Source organism: Eulemur rufifrons, chromosome 7 (genome assembly GCF_041146395.1).
Source record: "Eulemur rufifrons isolate Redbay chromosome 7, OSU_ERuf_1, whole genome shotgun sequence".
NCBI lineage: Eukaryota > Metazoa > Chordata > Mammalia > Primates > Lemuridae > Eulemur > Eulemur rufifrons.
The window spans coordinates 250,849,079-250,868,391 of record NC_090989.1 but is presented as its reverse complement, the minus strand read 5'-3'; the positions used below and the strand labels follow the sequence as shown (position 1 = coordinate 250,868,391).

The 19,313-nt window shown below is 40.1% G+C and overlaps 1 protein-coding gene across 2 annotated transcripts; it reads right to left on the bottom strand.

The window, feature by feature from the left end:
* Nucleotides 1–3,439: 3,439 nt before the first annotated feature.
* CHMP5 (charged multivesicular body protein 5) lies at nt 3,440–19,091 on the bottom strand. 2 transcript variants are annotated; one of them, XM_069474345.1, is made up of 8 exons: nt 18,945–19,089; nt 17,985–18,089; nt 16,519–16,565; nt 12,447–12,540; nt 12,249–12,320; nt 8,355–8,463; nt 6,415–6,527; nt 3,440–4,321 (listed from the first exon to the last, which is right to left on the bottom strand). In XM_069474345.1, the coding sequence occupies exons 1-8, from the start codon at nt 19,011–19,013 to the stop codon at nt 4,271–4,273; spliced, it is 660 nt and encodes a 219-aa protein (XP_069330446.1). In that variant the 5' UTR covers nt 19,014–19,089; the 3' UTR covers nt 3,440–4,270. The 2 variants fall into 2 exon arrangements, with proteins under 2 accessions (XP_069330446.1, XP_069330447.1); XM_069474346.1 differs by lacking the exon at nt 6,415–6,527 and having other exon boundaries at nt 18,945–19,091.
* Between the last annotated feature and the right edge of the window lie 222 nt (nt 19,092–19,313).

The following is a 19,313-nucleotide window of genomic DNA, read 5'->3' as shown; positions in this document are numbered from 1 at the left end:
GATTACTTAGATGCCATGGACAAATTCCTAGAAGACACAAAATTCCAAAACTGACTCAAGAATGAATAGAAAATCTGAATAGACCTATAACAGGTAGAGATTGAATTAGTAATCAAAAACCTTTCCATGAAGAAAAGCCTAGGCCCAGCCCAGATGGCTTCACTGGTGAATTCTACCAAATGTTCAAAGAAGAATGAACACTAATCTTTCACAAACTCTTCCAAAAAATAGAGGAGGAGGGAGTACTTCCTAACTCATTCTACAGATAAGAATCTTTACTTTAGGGCAATCACTGCCTATCCCTTCACTGCAGAAATTGACGGCAACAGCCCGGAGTGTCTATCCATGAAAACAGGTTCAGACTCATCAGAGGCACCCTAGAGCAGCAGTTCTTAACCTTTGCTACACCTAAGAACTACCTGGGGAGCTTTTAAAACTCCAAATGTTCACATTGTATCTAGATCTATTATGTCAGAATCTATGGGGGTAGGACCCAGGCAACAATATTTTTAAAAAACTCTCTAGGTGACATAAAAAAATAAAAGGATACAGATGACAGAAGCACCAAACTTAAACTTCTATTGTATCATTCCAAATCCTTCTCCACCCCTGCCAAACTCTCAGCACTGTCAGATTAAGACCTAAGACCATCTGTACTCAATGGTTAACAAATTAAATAGTGACCAGCGAGGTTGTCTGGTGATAGCTATAGGAGTGATGGTCAGAAGCTTTGTGGTGTCTGGGGTACTTTACTACAGGACTCAACCATTCCACTTTCCTTAAATTCACTGACATTAATGCAGACCACGGCATGCCCTTTGGCTCTTACTCAATACAGGAAGACTTAGACAAAGGAATTAAGGAAACTTCCAGTAGGGAAAACTGTATGAGCAGAGGCAAGGAAGCAGGACTCTGTGGTAGATGTGGGGGAACTAGAAACAGAGCAATTATTAGAGCATAAAATTGAAAAGTGGGACATGTCATGGAGAGACGATGCAGAGGAATTATTCAGGACCCCTTTATTTTTTTTTTAAGAGATGGGGTCTCACTTTGTTGCCCAGGCTGGAGTGCTGTGGCATGATCATAGCTCACTGTAGCCTTGAACTCCTGGGATCAAGTGATCCTCCCATCTTAGTTTCCTAAGTGGACAGGGCTATAAGTGCATGCCACCACATCTGGCCAATTTTTAAAAAAAATTTTTGTAGAGACAAAGTCTCACTATGTTGCCTAGGCTGGTCTTGAACTCCTGGCCTCAACCCATTCTCCTGCCTTGGCCTCCCAAAGTGTTATGACTGCAGATGTGAGCCACTACGTCCAGCCTATTCAGTCAAGTGACAGGAACTCAACTCCAACTAGTTTAAGCAGAAAAGGGGATTTACTGGCAGAATCCTCAGACAGCCCACAGAATCAACGGAAGGGTTGTACAGATCTGGAACACTCTGGAAATTTCAAGGATCAGAATTCAGAGCTCAGTGCCATGATGATTCTTTCATTCTGCCTTTCATCTTGGCTCCTCTCTGGTCTTACTCAAAAGCTTCTCATGCTGTCAAAGAGTTAAAAAAAAAAAAAAAAAAGCGTGGCCTCTGATAGACACAGCCTACTCACATGGACACTCCTATAGCTTGGAAGAGTAAGGATAGTGCTACTCTAAAATTGGCATTTTCCCAACAATCACCTGGTTGGAATGGGGGAGGTAGTTTCCTAAAAGAAAGAGAATGCTGTTCTGAAAAGACTAAGCAATGAACCATTACAGATAGGCAGAGGCCAGGTCATAGGAAGCTTTTTAAGCCCTGCTGGAGATATTAGAGAATCATTAAAGAATTTAAATCAGATTTGTATTTTAGAAAGGTAAGTGGCGCTATATGTGATGAACGGACTAAAGGAAGTGAAATTATGCAAGAGAATCAAGCCATTTATCCTAAAAGACTTTGTGAGAGATGTCTAGGCCAAGGAGAGGAAGGAGAGGAGGAGTTGGATCTGAGAAACCCTTAGGGGTTAAAAGCAGGGCTTAATGTTAATTGTGTAGGGTGAGGCAAAATGTAGGCATCAAGGACAACCCAAGAGCTTGCTGTTCTGAAAGATGGGAGGATAATGGTCTCATTAGCTGTGACAGGGAAAACGGGGAGATTCAGGTCTGGGGAAAGGTGATAGGTTGTCTTGGCCACTTGAATGTGAGGTGCTTGTCAGCTTCTGGAACATTGAAATAATTGTTAGGCAAACAGCTGGATATAAATAGTATTTTGAAACTCAGGGGCAAGATCAAGGATAGAAGTATAGATTTGGAAGTCAGCAGTTAAAGCCATAAGAATAGCTGAGATCACTAAATATAAGTGAGCAGAGAAAGAAGTATGGATGGATTAAAAACCAGAATCCTGAAGAACACTAACATTATAGGGCTGGAGACAAGGATTTCAGAAAGAAGTCTCGGAGGCAATAGTCAGAGGAACAGGAGAACCAAAGAGTATTATTGCAAAAGCCAAAAGAGTAGAGATTTAGGTAGACTGATTGCTTACTGGTATCTAATGCATTAATGCAGTCTAGCTTGAGGGCTAAATATCACCCATTAAAACTGGCAATATATGCATCACTGACAACGTTAGCAAGACAAGAAATCAAAGAGAAATGTTTGCTGAAAGTGAATACCAAGATAATGAGCTTAATTTAGATATGTTAAATTTTAGGTGATAGCATTTAAATGGCAATGCTCAGAATTGAAAATATGGATAAGAGGTCCAGGCTAGTGACAGTTATTTTGAGTCATTAGTACACAGGTAATAGTTGAAACCATGGGTGAGATTTCTCAAGGAGAGTATAGATTGAAACTGTAATGGAAGAAATATTTAAGGGGCTGAGTGAAAAAGAGGGGTCCATGGAAGAGAATAAGTGGCCAGATTAGAAGAAAAACCAGGAGAACTCAGAGAAGCCAAGAATGGTTTCAGGAAGGCAGTGATGAATATTGAAATGTTTGTTCCCACTGGAAGGCTTCTTGAGAGGGTGAAGTTAGTGGGAATGGGAGAGGGTTAGATATGTGTCTCATCCTCACCTATATTAAAGAGAGGAGCTGTGATTGCTCTTTGTATCCCCTGGGCTGGTAGACAGACTTCTACAAAGTTGGCACTTCATAAATGTTTATTGGTTGGATCTGCAGACACATGAAAGTCTGGTGCACACGGCACTGTGAGGCACCCAGCCAGGCTGGAGGGGAAACGCTGTTGGCAAGAGGTTGAGGATGGGGGGACAGGATCATTAAACACCCTGAAATCAGGCAGGAGTTTGAACTTGCTGTAGCATTCCAGGCATCTACCAAGAAAAGAATGAAGCCCCTACTTTTTTATTACTAATAACCCCTTAATGAGAACAGCACATTGCAGTTACAAAGTACTTATGACCATTACCTCAATTATTCCTCACAATAGCTTTGTGAGTTAAGCACAATTTTACTAATAAGGAAATGGAAGTTTAGAGAAGTTGAGTAGACCAGTCAGTGTTTAGTAGATGGTAGACCCAGGGCCCAAGCCCAGATTGTTCCTTGCTCTTTTCTCTAGGCTACTGGTTAATTTGGTTTCTGTAGTAGAAGTCTTAAGCTGGAGTGATTATTATTAAAATGATGTCCTTTTGAAAAATATTTATTGAGTATAAATAAATGTCCTATACATTAAATATCAAGAAATATTCATTATTGATTACAAGTCAGGCTGTAATACTGAGGGAACCATAGAATCAAAATATCTACTCATGATACAGCATGATACATGATAATTCCATTCCAATATTGGACACAGTAAAGATTTCCTCACAAGACACAACAAAACTCATCAGAAAAAGGCTATCACTTTAACCGACCTATAATACCACGATAGAAAATGGTTTTGAATCAGAATATGAACAGCCCCAATAATTGCATTTTCCTTTTATGAATTTATCAGGTCATTTTGATACTGTAGCATTACACTGTCATAAATTTTAAAGATTCCCATTTCCTTGGTTTTATTTCAAGTGATTATTAATGAATGAAAATAAAGTCATACAAAGCCCAAGATACTTTTAAGTAGTTAGTCTTTTGTAAGAGAAAAAGGAATCAAAGTTTAGTAAAAAGAAAGCATCTCCCAAGTGATGAGTCTTCTAATGAGGGGAAAAAAAGAGCAACGTAATTAACCTTTTCTTCAAAGAAAAGAAACCTAAATCTGTTATGGCAAATTTGGAAAGATAAAATATTTCCCAGTCCCATCATGTATGTTTGTTTTATACGATGTACTTGAATGATGCAAGTCTATGAAGCAGGGATCTGTGGCAATCCAAATTCATCCACCAGAACTCCATCCTGTGAAAAGGAAGCAATGTTTAGTACCACTATTTTTCACTTGATAAAAAATGACTACAAACATTTCATAGTTAAAACTCATTTCCAAGTATTTAATCAATCAAAACTAAAATCCCATTCATAAATATGAGAATGAGCTTTTTCATGAAAGGTGAAGAAGGAGATGATGAATCAGAAAAAGAACTAGAGAGGATCAAAAGGGCTGTGGTCCTTTGGAGGGTAGGGGAAGAGTGAAGGAGGGAGAAAGAGAAATGTAGGAGTAAACCTGGAAAGGGGAAAAGGTAGCTGGGAGTGTCAAGGAAGAAAGGCTGAGGAGTTAGGCCTTGCCTCCAGATTCTCACTTTCACGTGATCCCTAATGTGGACCAATACCTTTTTTTGCCTCCCAAAACCTTGAATGAACAGGGCCCTCGGACAGGCAGTCAATTCTGTATCATGCTTTACCACAAAATCACAGGCAGTGATACCACTATCAATCAAAAAACCTTATCTCCACAGCACATTTAACTCAGGAATCTGTGACTTTCTAAAAATGGAAATAACATAGATGCTTCAGGGACTTGTTACCAGGGAATTGAAAAGATGGGCTATGGTAGTGCTAATAAAAATTATTTCAGATGTGCTAAGAAAAAGCAACTTATGGCACCTGGAACCGTGAAGTGGCCAGAGAGGTGGGGATGGAATGTGGTGGGCAGCAAAGAAAGGTAAGACTACCCCAGGCTCAAGGGAGAAGGGAGGGGTACAATAGAAGAAGATGCACATTCACAGACCTCAGCTATAAGGGACCTGAGAAATTACCTGCTTCCTGCCCTTTGCTCTCTACATTTTTACAGGTGGGAAAAACTGACGAGGTTCAGAAAGAAGACATGAATTTCTACTTTGCTCAAAGTTACATAGTAAATAAAGGCAGGGCTGGAACTGGCTTCCATTCAAATATTCTGTTTACTATATTGTACACACTCAATGTGTATGTTGGGAGAAAAGGCAAACTATCAATGTCCAGTGGCAATAGAAAAAAATGACACATTATACCAGGAACTAAGATGGAATGACTGAGATTTTATAAGCAGTAAAATAATCTACAATAATGACAACCATGTACATTTGGACAGGGCTTTAAGTTTGCAAAGTCTTTTACATACGAGATCTAATTTGCTTGACATAACAATTAGCTGTAATTATGTGCATTTTACATATGTAAGGAATAGAAAAGCTGAAAACAGCTAAAGGTTTGTCATAGCGCCAAGCATCCTGATTCTTTTTTTGTTTTGCTGCATTTTATTACCATCTTTATCATTTTTAAATGTACAGTTCAGTGGTATAAATACATTTATAACCTTTCCCCTAACTTCATCTCCTCCCCCCTCTTCCTGGCCTCTGGTAACTACCAATCTACTCTGTATCATCACAACATCCACTTCTTTAGCTCCCACAAATGAGTGAGAACATGCAATATTTGCCTTTCTGTGTCTGGCTTAACGACCTCCAGTTGCATCTATGTTGCCGCAAGTGCCAGGATTTCACTCTTTATATGGCTGAATAATATTCCATCGTGTATATATACATTTCTGTTATCTGTTCATCCATTAATGGGCACTTAGTTTGAGTCCATATTTTGGCTATTGTGTCCTGACTCTTTTACCTTGTCAAATAAGAATTTTTCTTCATTAAGTTTTATACTTAAATTAGTAATCCCTAGGTTAAAAAAAATCTACCCAATAATTAGTGTGTCTGGAGAGTGGGACTTTCTTTTACACTGCTGCCCAGCAAGTCTCATGCATGTGTTGCTGATGCTTTCCTAGGAAATGCCTAAAACCTGTCAACGGTACCCAGTGCTAGCTCACAACAGGGTGATTGTGTATATCATACAAATTGTTATTGTATAAAAACATTCCTGAGCCTCAGTGACGCTATTTAATGTGGCCAGTTAATTATCCAATGCAGGAAAACTGGGCTTTCAAGGGTTCCCAAAATAATGACCAGGACTGTCTTTCCTTGTTCTAACTTAAGGCTACCTTTTAGGTTCCCAGACTGATGATCAAGCATAAAACCTTTACCATTTTGCATAGATACATAAACATAAAAAACTTTCACCTTGTTTTTTGTGTCAGTGGGAACACCTTCTGGAATTGCAGGTGCAGATGCTGCTTCATCCAAGTAGGAACTATCTTCATCAGCCAGAAGCTCATCACCCAATGCATCCAACTCTGAGATTGAAATGTTAACATTTCAAAAAAGTGTAAGCAAGAAAATTGGTAGCTAATGTTAAGAAAGTTAGCCAAATTATTGGTAACAAAAATTTAAATACAAAGGGAAAGGGATTATTAACTTCTATTTTCAAAATAAAAGATGACCACTATAAGAAATTTTCAAGGAGGGCCAGGTATGCTGGCTCATGCCTATAATCCCAGTGTTTTGGGAGGCCGAGGTTGGAGGATCGCTTGAGGCCAGGAGTTCAAGACCAGCCTAGGTGACATAGTGAGACACCCCCTAGGGCCCCCCTATCTCTACAAAATAATTTAAAAATTAGTTGGGCATGGTGTCACACGCCTGTATTGTTTGCTACTTGGAAGGCTGAGGGAGGAGGATTGCTTGAGCCGAGGAGTTCCTGCCTGGGCGACAGAGCAAGACCCTGTCTCTAAAAAAAAATTTAAAAATAAAAAGTAAAAAAGAAGAGATGTTCAAGGAAACGCTATAAAATACATGAAATACAAAAAGCAAAAATAAAGGTAAAATGAAACAACCATTTCCTCACAGGTTATAAGACCCCAGGGATTCCTAAGAAGACTCTAGGGTTATCAGTTGGCCAATTCAAACTAGAAAATTCTCACAGTAACAAATGTAAAAAATTCTCTCTTATTTATTGATGGACTTGAAAGAAGGCAGTGAAAGAGGGCATGCCAGTGTTGTACATTGTGTGACTATAACGTGAAATCAGACTCTAAAAATAAGTCTATGGTAAAGTGAGTTGGAAGTAGCCAAGAGGAATGACAACAGCAGGTAGAGACTCATCAGGGGAAACTCAAGATGGGAAATAAAATAATAAAGAAATGAATGGAAAAAAAAATAAAAGGTTCTGGCCAAAAACAGACCATGGAGAGAAAGCAGCAGCAGTAACATCACAGAGGAATCATGTGCTAGAAATCCAGTATGGGGTGGTTCTGCCATCTACCCAGTTACTCATGCTAGAAACTGACAGCCATCCTTGACACTTCCCACTTCTTCCACATCCAATCATTAAGTGCTATGCTTTCAACCTCCTACAATTTCTTCAATCTGTCTACTTCTCTCTGTTTCTGCTACCACCACCCTAGTCTCAGCTGCTGCCATCTCTTACATGACTACAGCAATAGCTTCTAGACTCCTCTCCCTGAGGCCACTCACCAACCCCTCCCATTTTTTCATGCTAACCCCTACTCATCCTTCAGGTCCCATACCTGTCCCCCACTACTAACTAGGTTAGATTCCCCTACTATGTGCTCCCATCGTACCCTATACTTCTTCCCTATAGTTTGCACTCTAGTAATTAGTTTCTTAAAACAAGCAGTTTATATTTCTCCCACTGCTAGGGGAGAAGCTTCATGAATGCAGGGATCATATTTGTTTTCTTCAGTGTTGAATCTCCAGCACCCAGTACAGTGCCTGGCATATAGTAGATGCACACTAAGTATTTGCTAACTACTGTTTTTAATTTGTTTTGCTGTTCTGTGGGAGAGGACTCCAAGTAGGAAAATAGAGAGAACAAAATCAAAAGGAAAATAGCAGAGAAAGGCTGTGCTGACAACATTTACAGATACAAGCACTAGGTCAGCCTATGTCTGGACCTTCTTTCAGAGTTTATCCATCCTACTGTTGTTGGTGGAGTATGCAATTCGATGTAGCTGCCTCACAAGCTCTCTGCCCAGAGACTGTACCCTAAACTAATTTTCAGGGAATCTAGATAGGAATTTTTACTAGCATTTGGGAAAAGGTCCCAGGCAGTTGTTCCTTTCAGACTCTAAAACTAAATATACGTTGCTTTTCTCATAACTTACCTGCTTCCAGGTCATCTTCATCTAATTCTGGGGTGCCATAACTGCGACTCAGTGCTTCTTGGATTTCATTTGCATCTTCCATCATATCCTCTAGCTGGTCTTGTAAATCCTACAGAAATATATATGACAAGGTTTTCATTGATTTTTTTTACCAGCCTCCTATAACTACCCCCTTCCCGCACATTCTCCTTTGAATCTTAGAAATGAGCAATTTTAAAAAAGATAATGTATATAGAATGCCAAGCAGATAAGCAGTTCTCAACAACTGCTAGTTCACTTCCCTTAACTAGTCCTTGGCTAGCTATTGCTTTTAGTCAGCAACTGAGCAGAGACTTCTCTAAAGGACAAGTTCAAGTAAATCCTAAATGCCCCTTCTAATTAAAAGTATGAGAAAGAGTGCTTAAAGAATTATTTAAAAATCAGAAGCCCAAAGATTCCCCCTAACAATAAGTATGAATGTGGGTCACTGACCCACATAATCTCCCTCCTATTTTTGGTAAGAAAATGTTAACTTAAAAACAAAGAAGGGTAGAATTAGTGATCTTGCCTTTGATTTTCAGGTGGCTCACGGAAATCAAAAGTCCTACTGTGAGAATAGATGCCCATCAGCTCTCTACCATTACAGAAAGTTTTACTTGAAATATTAAATCAAGCAACACCTAAACTTATAACATTTTTCTAGTTAGCAGAGAGAAGGAGGTAATTCAGATAAGCAAATTACTCTTCTCAAGTCTGCTGACACTGTGTAGGGAAAGGCGGCAATAGCAGACACAACTGGGTGGGACAAAAAGTTGTACTGGGCCCGCCCTGAAAGGGGAAATAGAAAGGGAATCATAACAGCCTTGATATCTGAGAGTAGGCTGGTAAAAAGAAAAATTGACTGAGGGCATAAATCATCTGTGAATGATTTACCAGTGCTTAACTGGGAGACTACTATAAGGCAAGAAAAAAATATGAAACCAATCTGAGAAGTAGCATAGCGTAACAAAGGACTGCTGGTGTAATGGTTAGGAGTGCAGACTCTGAAGTCAGTTCAAGCTTTGCCATTCCTCAATGAGAAGTAATGTCTCTAAGCCTTAATGTCTTCATTGGTAAAACAGGATTATTGATAGCCATATCTCATAGGGCTACTGTAAGGATTTATTACAATAATATATGTAAAACATGAAGCATCTAATACTACACATATTCTGCTATGTTAAAGATATACAGACCAACAACATGCTCTTTATATACTAATATTGCACACAGAGGGGAACAGAACTGGTGTCAATAAAGCAGAAGGTCTAAATCGGCACCACTTTTCCTTCAGAATTTCTAAAGCAATGCAAGGCATTTTAAAATTTCTTCCTGGCCCCCAAATTAGAATAGGTTCGTTTTTCCATATAATAGTGAAAAGGGTAGAAAGTAAAATGGAGGAAAAAAATTTTTTTAAAAGAAAAAGGTTTGCTTTTCTGCATTTGTAAGTGCCAAACTACCACACTGTACACATGTAACACTCTGCTATACAGAGAGGCACTGGCTGAAGCAATAATTATTAATAAAAGAGAGAGAAGATAATATAGAGTACGCAGATCATGTCAATCTTATACTGTACATATCAAGACAAGCCTCCCAAAATCATCTATGAATGGTGTCCCTAGCAATAGACTCTACAATAGACACAGAAAAAAAACTCATCACACAAAGCATTAGTTGGTTCAGTGTTGTATAAACAAACAAAAGCAAGATAAACAAATACAAGCGCTATGTTAAAAAGAACGCTGATGCACTGATGGGCAGAAACTGAAAACTAAAAAGGATACAAACAGAACTACACACACACCCCCACATACAAAGGCAAAATAAAAAATGAGAGCTATAAAACAATGAAAATGTTTACAAGTATTTTAGGAAAATAAATCTAACCAAAATTCAAAATATATAGCACAACCAAAAGACACATATACACCACAAGAGTTAAAGAGGCTCTCCACTGGTCACAGTTGCAATCCATTGGAGGACAGGAAAAGAATAATCAGGCATGGAGACAGACAACCACAGGCAACAGATGGAGAGACACACAAAACTCACAAAGACCAGCTTCTCTTTTGTTCATATTAAAAAGCTCTAATTAAAACACAAGGTACCCTAAAAACAGAAAACAAAGTTACATTTCATTTTATTACCAAATAAAATGAATTACACAAAAAAGACAAGCATACATAGAACATTTTTCTCAGTGAATCTCCTGGAAGATATCATGAAGCTTAAGTCCATGTAAGCAGACACTTGTAGAGGATTACAGATGGCCAAGGACAGTCTAAGGCGAAGCGCTTGAAAAAAGTAAGAGGGCAGGAATAACTTCACTCTTACTAAAGATCAGCACTGCCAGAGAATACCATTGCAGAGGCACCAAAATGCGTGGTATAAAGTAATTGCTCACCCAACAAAAACTGCTTGAATTGGACAGTACTGCTTTATCTCCTTTAATACCCTCTCATTCATCAACCATCAAATACTTTCAGAGCACCAACTATGGCCAGGCATTGTTCTGGACATTGGGGATACAACAGTTTACAAAATCAAGTCCCTGCCCTCCAGGAAACAGACATTCTAGTCAGGGGGTTAAAAGCACCATTATATATGCAGAAAGGAAGGCTCTTTCCTCTGATCAGTCACCACTCACTCCATCTGTTATCTCTGCTTGTCACCTGAGCTGTTCACTTGATAGTTGAGAGCACCCAAGCTCTTAGGGCTCACCTCCCTGGCCAAAACCCAATCCGAAGGAAGAAATGCTAATTTTAAGGAGCTAATGACATTATTAAAAATCTAAACAGAATTACTAGAAAAGGCAACCAACTTTATGCCAGGAATTGTGTTAAGCACTTTACATACATATCCTCATTTAATACTTGTGACTATCCCAGGAGACAGGCAGCAACATCACTATTTTACAACTGAGGAAACAAACTAAAACTCGTTAAGTGAGTTACAAGTAACTACTGGATGCACTGTGTGTTAGATACACTAGCTCATTTATTTCATCCTCATAATACAGATGCTCCTTTACTTATGATGGAGTTACATCCCAATAAACCCATCATAAACTGAAAATATCTTAAGTAGAAAATGCATTTAATATACCTAACCTATCTGACATCATAGCTTAGCCTAGCCTACCTAAAACGTGCTCAGAACACTTACATTACAAACCCTATTTTATAATAAAGTGTTGGGTATCTCATGCAATTTATTTATTTAATTATTTCAGCATATTGTGAAGGGTACAAAAGTTTAGGTTACGTATATTGCCCTTGCCCACCGCCCCCCCCCCGCCCCGAGTCAGAGCTTCAAACGTGTCCATCCCCTAGACAGTGCGCATCGCACTCGTTATGTATGTATACACCCATCCTCTTCCCCCCACATCTGCCCGACACCCGATTAATGCTATTCCTGAATATGCTCTTAGGTGATGATCAGTGAAACCAATTTGATGGTGAGTACATGTGGTGCTTATTTTTCCATTCTTGGGATACTTCACTTAGTAGAATGGGCTCCAGCTCCATCCTATTTATTGAATACTATACTGAAAGCGAAAAACAGAATGGTTGTATAGGTATTCAAAGTATGATTTCTACTAAATGCATATTGCTTTCACGTCATCGTAAAGTTGAAAAATCCTAAGTTGAACCATCATAAGTTGGAGACCATCTGTACCTGTTTGTGGTATTAGGATCCTTGCAACAACAATAAGGCCATTGAGACCTTTGATACCCTCCCAAAGTTATTCTACTAGTACATGGCAGGCCCGAGATTCAATCCCTCTTCTGTGCTCTTCCCATCACACACACATTCATTTGGATTCTTTCAAAAACTAGTGCATGTTCTTGTAGAAACTGGCATACATCTCACCTCAATCTGATCAATTTTCACTTGCTTGTACGCCTTTTTCATTTCTTTTACTCCCAGTTTCATAGCATCAACCTAAAAAAAGGTAGAGAAAACAGAATACCTTAAGAAGTCATGTTGGTTAAGCTGTGTTTTAAAAACCATCAGAAAAGAGCGTAAGAGTAAAAAATAAAATGATAGGAAAAGGTGCTTTGGGAGTACCGTGGTCTTGGTGTCCTTCAATGACTGGATGGTGTAATTGGCTTGTTCCATGTTGAAAGATTGCTGGGCAAGATTGTCCCGCTGCTGCTCATACCTTTTTAGAGTCAATTGAGAATGGTAAATGTGAGCCACACACAAATCTTCAGGAAGAAATGCTAGTTTTTTTTTTTTTTTTTTTTTTTTTGAGACAGAGTCTCACTCTGTTGCCCGGGCTAGAGTGAGTGCCGTGGCGTCAGCCTAGCTCACAGCAACCTCAAACTCCTGGGCTTAAGCGATCCTACTGCCTCAGCCTCCCGAGTAGCTGGGACTACAGGCATGCGCCACCATGCCCGGCTAATTTTTTGTATATATATATTTTAGTTGTCCATATAATTTCTTTCTATTTTTAGTAGAGACGGGGTCTCACTCTTGGTCAGGCTGGTCTCGAACTCCTGACCTCGAGCGATCCACCCGCCTCGGCCTCCCAGAGTGCTAGGATTACAGGCGTGAGCCACCACGCCCGGCCAAGAAATGCTAGTTTTAAGGAAGTAATAACATTATTAAAAATGTATCCCTCATGAAATAAAAGAATTTTCTTTAAAAAAAAACCTTAAAAATTAAAGTAATAATATACAGAAAAATTGGCAAAAGCAATTTAATCACTCTAACATGAATATCATTTGATGTGTCCCTCCTTTTTTCCTTGCGTGTACAGTCACAGGTTGCTTAATGACAGGGGTATGTTCTGAGAAATGCATTGTTAGGCAATTTTGTCATTGTGTGAACATCATAGAGTGTACTTTACAAATCTAGATGGTATAGCCTATTCCACACATAGGCTGTATGGTACATAATCAGTTAATCCTAGGCTACAAATTTGCATAGTATATTACTGTAATGAATACTATAGGTAATTGTAACACAATGGCAAGTTTTTGTGTATCTAAATGTAGAAATGGTATAGTAAAAATATGGTATTATAATCTTATGGGACCATCATTGTATATGCCATTGTCATTGACTGAAATATCACTATGCTGCACATGACTATATTTTAGTCATAACATTATTTTCCACTTAATATTATAGCATTTGCTTTTTTCCTATGTTACTACATATCTTAATATATGTCTTTACAATTATTTACTATGATAAATTTCCAGAAGTGGAATTCTTGGGGCAAAGGGTAAGACTATTACTAAGGCTCTTCACATGTATAACTAAATGTTTTTCCAGTAGACTTAACCCCTTGAGGATGAGGACAGGTATTATATTTTATTAATCTTGTACCCATAATTAGGTAATCCATCTGACCTAATATAGTGTCTGCTGTTCAAAATATGTCTTTTATTTATTAATTTTTTTTAAGGTGCCTACTTGAATTTTTAAAGTTTATTTTTCTTTTCTTTTTTTTATTCTTATTTCAGCATATTGTGGGGGTATAAAAGTTTAGGTTACGTATATTGCCCTTGCTCCCCCACCCCAAAATATGTTTTTTAAAATAAAGTTTTAATCAAATTATAAAACTACTTCAAAGACTTATGTCACTATGGTCTTTATATATACAATATTTGGAATATTTGAATATCTATCCAACCAGAAGTAAAATGGTCAATTCATGGTATAGGCAAATGGTAGATTATTATGATTCCATTAAGAAGTATAAAGTTTCCAAAGAATATTTTGTTTTGTTTTTGAGATAGGGTCCTTTTTTTTTTTTTTTTTTATTCACAGCATCAGAACATAGAGACAGGATCTTGTTCTATCACCCAGGCTGGAGTCCAATGGCATCATCATAGCTCACTGTAACCTCAAACTCCTGGGCTCAAGCAATCCTCATGCCTCAGCCTCCCAAGTAGCTGGGACTATAGGTGCATGCACCCATGGCTCAGACAATTTTTTAATTTTTTTGTAGAGATGGGATCTCACTATGTTGCTTGGGCTGGTCTTGAACTCCTGGCCTCAAGCAATCCTCCCGCCTTAGCCTCCCAAAGTGTTAGGATTACAGACGTGGGCCACCATGGCTGGCCCCAAAGAATATTTTTTTTTTTTTTTTTTTTTCCCAAAGAATATTTTAAAGAACAAGGAAATGCTCATAATATAACATTAAGTAGAAAAGGATAACCTATACACGCACTATAACTTCAGTTTCTTCGGAAAAATTATATGCACACATGCCATATATGCACAAGCAGAGAAAAGAAATGGAAGAAATAAGCATTCAAAAGGTGGTTATTTCTAGTACTGGGAATCTAGGTAAATTTGCTTTTCTTCTGTTCATGTTTATGTATTTTCCAAGTTTCTACAATGAACCTATATTCTTTTCATAACAATAAGTTATTTAAAAATTGCAATGCTACCATTTAAGAAGGTAATCATTTTACTACACTTTCACGAGTGTAGGCATTATAACTTCTTTTTCCAATTTGATCTAATCTAGAAGGAGGAAGATGGTATCTGACATCTTATAAAAAGTCATTTTGGCCGGGCGCAGTGGCTCACGCCTGTAATCCTAGCACTCTGGGAGGCCGAGGTGGGCGGATCGTTTGAGCTCAGGAGTTCGAGACCAGCCTGAGCAAGAGCGAGACCCCATCTCTACTAAAAATAGAAAGAAATTATATGGACAGCTAAAAATATATATAGAAAAAATTAGCCGGGCATAGTGGCGCATGCCTGTACTCCCAGCTACTCGGGAGGCTGAGACAGGAGGATCGCTTGAGCTCAGGAGTTTGAGGTTGCTGTGAGCTAGGCTGACGCCACGGCACTCACTCTAGCCTGGGCAACAGAGAGAGACTCTGTCTCAAAAAAAAAAAAAAAAAAAGTCATTTTAAATTAGGAAGAGAGGCAGGAGTGGTGGTTCATGCCTGTAATCCCAGTACTTTGGGAGGTGGAAGGATCACTTGAGGCTGAGAGTTCAAGACAAGCCTGGGCAACATAGTGAGGCCCCATCTTTACAAAAAAATTAAAAAATTAGCTGGGGCTGGGTGCGGTGGCTCATGTCTGTAATTCTAGCACTCTGGGTGGCTGAGGTGGGAGGATCACTTGAGGTCAGGAGTTTGGGACTAGCCTAAGCCAGAGGGAGACCCCTGTCTCTACAAAAAATAGAAAAATTAGCTGGGCATGGTGGCATGTGCCTATAGTCCCAGTTACTCGGGAGGGGAGGCTGACGCAGGAGGATCAAAGGAGCTATGATGATGCCACTGTACTCAGGCCAGGGCAACAGAGCAAGACTGTGCCTCAAAAAAAAAAAAAAAAAAAAAAAAAATTAGCTGGGTGTGGTGGCACACACCTATAGTCCTAGCTAGCAGGAAGCTGAAACAGGAGGATTGAACCCAGGAGTGTTACAGTGAGCTATGACTGTATCACTGTACTCCACCCTGTGTGATAGAGTGAGACTTTGTCTCTTAGGAAAAAAAAAAAAAAGGAAGAGAGATATCAACAATCTTTCTTGTTCTCCATTAGCTGATTATGCCTGATCTCTACAACCCTGCAGAGGATCTCATCAGCAGACCACTCCACACGGGTGAGCACCAAAGATACTATTTGGCTTCTGCTCAAAATTGGGACATAGTCACCGAAAAAAAATTAAGGACCCTTAAATTTATTCTGGTGAGAGTGAACAAATATTCAGAATTCCTAACTTTACAAGCAAACAAAAACAAAAAAGCACACCCTAACTAACTAAATAATGGTCGAACCAAACCCTACAGACCTGGCCAGTCTAAAAGAGCAGTCATTAGCCTCGTATAGCTACTTAAATTATTAAAATTAAATGAAATTTAAACTTCAGTTCCTTAGTCACACTAAACACATTTCAAGTGCTCAATTAGCCCCGTGTGTCTACTGCCTATTGTACTGGACACATAGATATAAAACATCATCATGGCAAAAAGTTCTATTTAGATTACAACAGATGTTGCTGAACATGTGTGTGTGTGGGGAACCTAGCTAACTATATTTAATTACATGTCAATGAAAATTTGTAATTAAATCAAGAGTGCTTAGAAAGTGGTATAAAAACTTGAAGGAATGAAAGACCATTTCCCTTTTGGTTAAACCTGCTAGAGGAAAAGAGCTTATGTGTAAAACTTACATCCGCTTTTGCTTTAAAACCCGCAAGGCTTTCTGCTTGACCATATTCTGGGAAGAAAAACAGATTTAATAAAGTGTAAAACATGCATATGGTAAAAGAAATCTCTCATATCCTCAAACACACATACCTACTACTTACTCTCTTCTTCAAAGTAGTAAACGCAGTGGTTCCTGGATTCTGTGCTTTCCGTCCCAAGCAGATATCTCTATGGTCCAGTCTTTCAGCCTTAGCTCCTCTCTGTCTGCATCCAGATCTCAGTGTCCTGTACTACTTTCCCCTTCCCCAATCCATATTATCTCCATCCCCAGTCCCAACAGTGCTGATTTTGTATATCCAGTTGCCTTAGGGAGGTTCCTGACTTGGATATTCTATCAATCCAAATTTAATGCACCCAAACTCCTCAACCTTATCTTACCTTGGAAATAACTAACAATGGCCCCACCAATCTTTCACTTCTCTAGGTTGAAAACCTTTACATCAACCTTACGGTTCCTCTCTCTAGTCTCTTCATGCTCAGTCATCCTGTTAACTGATTTTCAGAACTCACTTTCAAACTGAGTTCTTTTCTTGTCACTCTCTCATGACCATTACCATGTTTGGGCTTCATTCCACACCATCAACTAAGATGGTAGGGAAAAGTCTTCCCTTTCTATAATGTTCCATATGTCATTTTACTTGCCTCCTCCAATGAGGAAGGAAAAGCAGATATTACTTTACAGATGATAATAACTAACATTTACTGAGTGCTACTATGTACCCGATCTCGGTTTAATTCTCATACTGTAAAGTAGGCATTATCCCCATTTTACAGATGAGAAAATTGAGGTCAAGTGATGCCCTGTCTCACATGATTAATAAGTTGTGGACCTGGAAGAAACAAGATAGTTCTATATCCACAGTCCATATGCTTCAACACAGTACTCTATACCTACCTAACAGAAGCAGAAAATAATTTAGGTGACTTTATCAAGGTCACAACTAAGAGGCAGTGATAGCGTTAGTATTCAAACACTGGTCCCAGATACCTAGTTCAGTAATTTCTCCCAGCAGGCCTAGGCCAGTCTCTCCCTAACCTGACCAGCCTGGCAACTCACTGATCCTGAGCACAGCGAGCCCACCTCTCCAGATTGCCACCTTCTCAGTAGAATATGCTAATTTCCACGTACATGTTTCCGGACAAGTCGTCAGCATCTTTTCTCCACCAGACCAAACCCCTGCCTCCCTGATATATCTGGCAGCAAACTCAACTCCCTCCTCCCCCTGAAGGATACACCCTCACTATATTTTCTCCTTACCAAACTGTGAGTATCTCTTCTGTATCTTTCACCAGCCTCTACCACCAGGCTCTATTTCTACAGGTACTCAAATAAGGCTGCCACTTGCTCCAAATCAGTGTTCAATATTTAAAAAAAAAAAAAAAATTAGGTTGTCACAGCACCTTCTGCAGCAGTCGCCGCCTACCTTACCTTTGCAGGACCCTCTCTCATCTTCTTGATCTGATCCTTATACTTCACTAGCTCAGCATCTAATCGAGAAATCTTCTTGTCAATGGATTCTGCCCGGCTGTCCACCTTAGGGGAAAATATTAAATGCAGTGGTAGTTAATACAATACACTTACACCAGAAGGAGCAGGAAGAGAGGAGCGAATATGGAGGAAGAAAAGAAAAAAAATAAAGAAACACACATAGTGAAGGGTGGAAAACAGTTGAGATTCCCAGTTAGAAATACTGGGGGGCTTTTATAAACTATACTTCAACCCCCAAATTCTGATATGCCAGGCCCCTCAAGTGTATTGGAACAGAAAAACGTTTGAGAGTCACTGGGCTGAGTTAGAATGTCTCTGGAATCAGAGACTAACCAGACTGAGAGCTCAACCAAGAGGCATGTTAAATGGGCCAGTGCCCAGTGGACACTGGCTAAGACTGTGGCTCTAATGCCATTCCCTAGATTGGGGCGGGGGGCTTAATCTGAGGGGCCAGGGTTCTGAATTTTGTGTTACTGAGATCCAGGATTGAGGTACAGGTATGTTGATCTAGGATACCAAGCTGAGAGTCCTGATGCGGGCGAAGAAGGAGGAAGGAAGAGGGTAAGGGGTTAGGCTGGACGAGGTGGGAAGGGTGTATGGGCCTAGGGCTAGTTGGTGTGAGGGGATCAAAGCGAGAAAGAGTGGACAGGCAATGGACATCAGAACAGGCTGGGTGCAGGTAGGGCGTGGTAGTGATGAGGTTATGGGGTCCCTTGTCTGTGGCGTCAGTAATGGCTTGGGTAACAGGGATGAAGGGACAAAGGTGGGATGGAGAGGGACGAAGTGTGATGGGCCCGGGACCAGGAATGCTGTGGAGGGGTGGAAGAAAGGGGTCGGGGGTGGGCGGGGGCGGGGGTGTCAGAGGCGTCCATGGTCAAGTTATGCGTGGTAAATGCCCACCGTGCCAATGCAGTCAGTCAGGCTGGGCGGCGGAGCCTTGGGTTTCGCTTTCCCGAAGAATCGGTTCATCTTGGGCGGCCGCGAAGAAACCCAAACACTGGAGCAAAACCAGAAACGGAAGTAGAATCACTTCTGCCTCAACTTCCGGCCCTCCCATGCGCAGGCGCAATGCGCCTGCTGGTGTTTCCCCGATCCTTTTCAGCACGGCCTTCCGGGGAAAGTGCGCTGGAGGATTGGGGAGACTCGGAGAGAAACTGCAGGGGGCGGGGCCCCGGTGGTCGGAGTGGGCGGGGCCCCAGGTGAGCGAGGCAGGGCCTTAGCGGAATGGGGCGGGGCAAGCGTGGGGCCGGCTCCTAGAGGCGTGGCCGG

Coding starts and splice junctions, on each gene's coding strand:
- CHMP5 (XM_069474345.1), bottom strand. CDS start 19,013: ATGAACCGATTCTTCGGGAAAGCGAAACCCAAGGCTCCGCCGCCCAGC. Junction 12,321..12,446: donor TGAAGGACACCAAGACCACG/GTACTCCCAAAG, acceptor ACCTTTTTTTAG/GTTGATGCTATGAAACTGGG. Junction 8,464..12,248: donor TGAAAATTGATCAGATTGAG/GTGAGATGTATG, acceptor ATATTTCTGTAG/GATTTACAAGACCAGCTAGA.